The sequence below is a fragment of the Charadrius vociferus genome, unplaced genomic scaffold (assembly GCF_000708025.1).
Source record: "Charadrius vociferus isolate BGI_N301 unplaced genomic scaffold, ASM70802v2 scaffold819, whole genome shotgun sequence".
Taxonomy (NCBI): domain Eukaryota; kingdom Metazoa; phylum Chordata; class Aves; order Charadriiformes; family Charadriidae; genus Charadrius; species Charadrius vociferus.
Window position 1 is genome coordinate 190113 of NW_009650062.1, and position 6531 is coordinate 196643.

Consider the following 6531-nt stretch of genomic DNA (forward strand, 5'->3'; position numbering starts at 1 on the left):
GGGGGGGGGAAGATGAAGAATTTTGGCAGGGGTTGACTTGAAATGATATTTTGCTGGTTCTGTTTTTCTCACAGGTTTTGCAGCAGGGTGAGATCTCCGTGGCTGCAACCCGCTCGCCCTTCAAATTCACACGCATGCGCCTCCGTGTCATTTCAGGTTAGCCGAAGCGGCTGCTTCAATTTGAAACAGGAGCTGCTGTTTCATTTTTCGGGTCACTTAACCCCCTCCTAACTGTAATAAACACAGTGATTAAGGACACAAAAATACTACTCTGGAGGAAGGGGACCAAAAACTTGGAAAAGGACGAAACAAACACTCTGATTACCCCTTTTAAAAATATATTTCTTTAACTGAAGCTGCTAAATTCGACTCAGCTTTACACACCGGAAAGGTTTTGTGGTTGTTTGGGTGTTTTTTTTTATGGTGAATAAAGTGTTTTTTCCTCATGAAAATCCCCACCAACTCTCAGGCCAAGCGGTGCAGTTTCGATGTGTCACGGAGGCAGCATTAGCACAGATGCCACTCTTGGGAAAGTCGGTGTAAACCCCAAAACACCAGATTCTGGTCTCAAGTGGGGCTACAGGTGCCCGAAACCAGCACCTGGTCCCCCTTGCCCTCACAGCATGAGTGCTTTTTTTTTTTGGAGGAGGTCGGGGAAGGGACACGCTGAGAGGGTTGCAGGTCTTTGGTTTCGGCTCCTGGAGGACTAAATCCCCTGCCCAGGGGACATGGGGACATTGGAGGTCTGAGGCTCGGAGCTCCTCCATGGCCAGTCCCAGCCTGAGGAGGGATAGGGCAGGGAAAGGCAGGCAAGCCCAAGCTGTACCACAAAAGATCTCCATCGAATTGGGACACCGTGCCCCAGTTTCCCCACATGCCCCATGGAGATAATGCTATTGCCGCACAGGTCGTCGGCAAAGCACTCGGAGACCGACTTCCACAAGGCTTCATTACCAGGGAGCTGCAGCCCTGGGACACCTGGTTTGCTGATAATTCACCTCCTCCTAAGGCAGGTGTTTAAAATAGCTCCTGTGACTCACTGTGCCGAGAAGGGCCAAAGGGTTTCAGACACCACCTTGGAGGCAGCTGGATGTTTTCCTTGTGACGGGACACGGGGTGAGATGCCACCTCCGAGTCTCCAGTTCTTCAGGTCCTTGCGGCGAGCCTGGCCCCCGCTTCCCGGGCAGCTTTTTTCCTCGATGCTCATCTGCGTTTTTCCAGCCGTGGCAGATGTTTGGTTGTTGCTCATCTCCCATTCCCAGAAAGGGAGGTGGAAAATATAAATATCCCTTTTGCTGTGGCTCCAGGCTCCCCTGACCAGTCCTTTCTGCATCACCAAGTGTCTTAGCTGGGGATGGATGTGTACGGGAAGACACAGGTGTGATGAGTGCTGGCCCTCTGCAAGTCCTCAGTCATCCACAGGTACACTAGGGCTCCCAGAGCAGGAGGTCCAATGGTCTGAAATCTCATCCTGGTCCTGCTCCATCATTTTTTTTCCCCCATTTTCTGAACTGTAGGTGCTTCCCCTGCTGACACCAGTGATCAATAAAAAGTGAAAGGGAGGTGGGAGAGCAATGCTGGCTCTGAATCACTTCCTGCTGGGTAACTCCTGTGTCTTCATCCTCTCCTACCATAGCTGACAGCCCTGAAGGGCAGCGAACATCCCCTCATCAAGGAGGCAATGAGGGGTGAAAAGGCCTTTTCCTTTCCTCCAGCCCCTGTGTGCAGTCCCCGTGCCATGATGATGGGCAGCATGGAGGGGAGCAACAGGCAGCCGATGCTGCAGCTGCCCATCTTCAGGTTTCCCATCACATCTACCGTGGTCCTTTCCCCGTGGGGCCCAAATCTGGTGGCTCTTGCCCTCGTGAAGGTGTTACTGCCCAGGAGGGCTGGTGCACAGGGGATCCTTCTCCGGCACCCAAACCTTGAAGGCACCATCTCACCCTGCCAGGACAGGACGGTACCTGGGCAGCGGGATCTCACCAGGGGACACGATGGCACTGTTCCCCTCCTGCAGCACAAGCTGGCAGGGACAAAATCATCAGCAACAGGCGGAAACAAAGTGACTATCAGCACCCCAGCCCCGCACCGGACCTGCTCGGCCTTTCTGTGGCAAGTTTTCTAAGAAACGCCACAGCAGTTAGCGAGCGTTTACGGGAAGGGTGGGCCGAGCTCAGCCTGCAGCCAGGGCAGCCGCGATAGCGATTCGGTGGTGCTGGGTGGGACAGCGGCCGCCCAAGGGGCTCAGGGTCCTTGCGGTAGCAGGCGGCGTGCGTGGCAGGGAGGTTTGCTTTCGTGTAAGAGCAGCTTCCCGGATGGTCAGGGGAAAAAGCGAGAGAGGAGGTTAAATACAAACCACATCTCAAAATAGGTCTGAACTTTGAAGGCGTTTGGAGCCGTGCTTCCTGCTTCTAGCAGCCCTGAGGAGGAGATGAAAGATGCAGCTGAGTTAAAGAAGAAAAAATAATAAAGAAAAAAGCAAACCAAACAAAACGAATTAACACTTTCTGCTGAAGGCACAGCGGTGACACAGCACGCCAGGTCACCTACAAGGCTGGGATGTGGCTCCAGGACCACTGGTTCCCTCCGGTAGCGGTCCCATGGCTCAGAGAGCGGTGCTGGCAAGCTGGGGGTGAGCCGGGGAAAAGGACCACTCCCTGGACAAGGGCTTTTTAAGCAAGAAAGCCATGGGGCAAGCCGAGGAAATCCCTGCTCCAGGTCAGATCTGACCGGGGGGACTTACAAAGTAACCTGCAAAAAGGGCAAAGTGCCCCTTCCTTGGAGCAGACACACAGCCCTGTGTGCATGCAGCAGCAGGTGCTCCATGAGGTCAAGTGGGACCAGAACCTCAAAATTCAGCACATGAAATTAATGAAAAAAATAAAAATCTCAAAAAAAACCCCCCAAAAAACAAAAAAACACAATACAAAACCAAACCAACACAAGAAACCCACCACCCCTGAAGCCGAAGCACCGTGGAGCTGGGAAGTGGTGTTTGACAGTTTGGAGGGTAAAAGCTCGAGCGAAGCGTTACCACTGCTGACTGATAGCGACCGACTTCTGGTAATTTGAAGATCGACTTCCTCTGGCTCCGCGTTGGCCGCAGCCGTGCTGGAGGTGGGGACAGCCCGCCGGCAGCTTTCTTCACCCACCGGCACCCGGCATGCAACACCCGCTCGGCGCCAACAGAGCCGGAGCAACAGGATCTGCCTTACCAAAATTGAATTTGGCTGACAACATCCGGCGTTTCGTAAGGCTGCTTTGATGTTTGTTTACTTGCCGTCTCCAGCACATGCTCCGCACCAGCCTGCGGATGAATGGGAAGGCAAAGGGCTCCACACCCCTTTGATCTCTCCCAGGAGACACGGCAGGAGCTGTCGGTGCTGGAAACAACCCGCTGAGGGCCGGATCCAGCCTTCCCTGTGGTGCTTTTGGCTGGCTGGTCCTGGTTAACGCCGCTCGGCAGACCTTTGGGTGGGAGCTTTGGAGTCACTCTTGGCTGGAGGTGAACCGGCGGTCCTCGCAGTGGCCACAGTGTGGTCACCGGTACCCCACACGCTCGCGGCACCCTTCATCCCGCCCCGCAAGAAAGGGATGTCTCCATCACATCGAGTGTTTTTTTGTTTTTATTTAAAACCGCATAAAAAAAATAAGATTTCTGAATTCCCCTGTACAATATGAACTCTTAACAAAAAAAACCCACCGGCTACACACTTGGTTACATGGAAAGACTCGACAGCGCGGACAGCCTGGGCCGGCTCCCCCCTCCCCAGCCCCAGCCAAGACACCTGTGGGGAAACCCAACTCATCTGCAAACGGAGATCTGCATGTGGCAAGGAAACAAGAGCACCCAGAACTATGTACACAAGGAGCTGGGGAGCAGGCAGCCGCTCCGCACCTCCGCCAGAAACACTACGGGCCTGAGGACGGACACAGGACAGACATGGAGGGAAGAGCTGAATGGAAAACCGGGGGATCAGCAGCTGTAGAAGCAAGACGTGGGTTGGAAACCCACGTGAATTATAAATAAATAAATAAGTTATCCTACCGGCTAGAACTCTTCCTTTAAAAAACAACCAAAAAATCATGAAAATAAATTAAAAACAAAAACTGGGAAAAAAGAAACAAGGTAAAATGTTATCCCTATGAACAACTGTACTTCAAGCTTTGCTCCTATAGAACTTTGTACACATTTACAGCTCTGTTGGTTTGCATTGTTTGTGCATTTGTGAGGGCACAGGGAAGCAAAGAAGCCCAGAAAATCCAGGCGAGATGGAGGCACGGGAGGCGAGGCATCACCCGCTTGGCTCCCAAGCATCTTCTGACCCGTTTTCTTTTTGAAAAGGGAAAAGGAACTCTATAGCCAGGCGAGTCTTGGAAAAGCAGCAGTGTAGGAAAATTCAAGTCTTTCCTCCAGCACAGCCCAGATCACATCTGAAGGCACTCGAGCACGGTGACAGCGGAGAAGACAGCCATTCAGCCACGGTACCTGCCCTCCCCCCAGTCAGTTTTCCCCTGTTGAAGCTTTTCTCGCAATAAGGTCTCCGATCCTCTGGCGGTCCCAAATTCAGCAGGTTGGGAAGACACTTGGGAGCCTCCAAAACCAGAAGCAACCCCCCCCCCAAAAATTTACTGGCAAAACATCAAATGAGACAGGGTCATTCAGATGGAGCCCAGAACAGCTGGGTTGGACTGGGGCCACCAGCGCTTCAAAGAACAGGTCTCCAGCGGAGCTCCAGGACAAGATGTGGCCATCAGTGCTTGGAAAAGCAGATCTCCAGCAGAGCTCCAGGACAAGATGTGGCCATCACTGCTTGGAAGAGCAGGTTTCCAGCAGAGCTCCAGGACAAGATGTGCGTATTCCCAACTGATGATCCCTACTCAGTGCTACGGTCACGAGGAAGTTGTCTGGTTTTCTTTGCTTCTTCTGGGCAGGAGATGCATGGAGCTGTTACTTGCCAGGCTCCTGGATCAAACTGTGCAGGTGGATCTCTGCTGTCTCCTGGGGCAGGTGAATGCTTTGCAGCCAAGGATGGTTGAAAATGTCCTCCAAAGATGGCCTGTCCGAGGGCCGCATGGACAAACACCACCCGATGAGGTCCTGGCACTCTGGGGAGAAAGACCAGAAACTGCTGGTCAGTCGGAGAAGGCTCCTGTCCGCCTTGTCCCACTGTCCGCAGTGCCCACACCATGCTGGGTGTGCTCAGAGCTGCACCCAAACCTCCCAATCGATTATCTGTTTTGGAGGAGAGCAGGGTGGCAGGACACGTGCCACCTCCTCCAACTACCTATGGGAGATCAACCTCCTCCACAGCGTAAGAGCGGGATGCTCGTGTATCCGGTACCACCTCTCAAAACCCGCTATCCGTCCCCTGCCACGAAGCCGAGTACCCACCTCGAGAAACCCGCCGTCGGAAGAAGAGCTGTCCCCGGATGATGTCCTCGTCCTGCTCGAAGGGGACATCCCCGCAAACCATGTTGTAGAGCAGCACGCCCAGGGACCAGATGGTGGCCGGACGGCCGTGGTAGCGGTGGTAGCGGACCCACTCTGGAGGGCTGTACACCCGCGTTCCTACGGGATACAGGCGCAGCTCGTCAGGCGGATGCTGCCTGTTCCTGCATCCTTGCCTGAGCATCCGCGGGGATGCGGGGACACACACACACTGTGACCCGCCGCCCCCTCGCCAGCACGTGACTCTTGTTTACAAACTTTGGGTTGTAAAAAAAAGCCGCCAGTGCCGGAAGAGGGCAGCACGGGCCTGGGGAAGGCCCGACCGTTACATGCAAAAGGGAAAAAAAAAAACACCTCATGGGTGGGGAAAAACCACGCCTTTCCCCCCCCCATGCCTTAGCCAAAAAAGAAAAAAAAAAAAAAACAGGCAGCGCCAGGAGCCGGCTCCCGTTTCACAACATCCGCCCCGTGCCAAATAGCAACTTGGCTGCCAGCTGAATCTTAAATTCCCCCACTCTCCCCCCGCAGCAAACGCGGGAATCTCCGGTGCCCAGCCAGGCTGGTCCGTGCAGTGTCCGGTACTGGGAGCATCCCCTGGGTGTGGGCTCACCGTCAAATGCGGTGTAGACGGTGTCCTTGAGGAAGGTGCCGGAACCAAAGTCGATGAGCTTGAGCTCGCCGGTGGAGAGGTCGATGACGATGTTCTCGTCCTTGATGTCGCGGTGCAGGACGCCGCAGTTGTTGCAGTGCCGCACGGCCTCCAGCACCTGGCGGAAAAGCCCCCGCGCCAGCTCCTCGGACAGGGACCCCCGCTCCGTGATGAAGTCAAAGAGATCCTGCGATGACTCCGGACGCTCCAGCACCAGCACGAAGCTGTCGGGCAGCTCAAACCAGTCGAGGAGGTGGATGACGCCGCGGAAGCCAGAGCCCACCTTGTTCAGCAGCACAATCTCCATCGGCACACGGGTGCCGCTGGGCTGAAGGGGGGGACCACGATGCCGTCAGCAGGGCTGATGCTGTGCCGGAGGTCTGGTACCCCCCGCCTGCGATGCTCCAGTGCTCCCTGCTCAGCCTCACCG

At 54.8% G+C, this 6531-nt stretch overlaps 2 protein-coding genes across 2 annotated transcripts in view; both read right to left on the reverse strand.

Moving 5' to 3' along the window:
• The window catches only part of TBC1D22B (TBC1 domain family, member 22B), a 23414-nt gene extending 22207 nt beyond the window's left edge, over positions 1–1207 (reverse strand). The window contains exon 1 of the mRNA XM_009891736.1: positions 1041–1207. Within this exon, the coding sequence (XP_009890038.1) occupies positions 1041–1207 (167 nt within the window). The remainder of the gene's footprint in view (positions 1–1040) is intronic.
• A 3744-nt stretch (positions 1208–4951) lies between these two features.
• The window catches only part of PIM1 (Pim-1 proto-oncogene, serine/threonine kinase), a 32437-nt gene continuing 30857 nt past the window's right edge, over positions 4952–6531 (reverse strand). Inside the window, exons 2-4 of the mRNA XM_009891737.1 lie at positions 6063–6429; positions 5396–5572; positions 4952–5109 (exon numbers count right to left, since the gene is read on the reverse strand). Coding sequence (XP_009890039.1) covers positions 4952–5109; positions 5396–5572; positions 6063–6429 — 702 coding nt within the window. The remainder of the gene's footprint in view (positions 5110–5395; positions 5573–6062; positions 6430–6531) is intronic.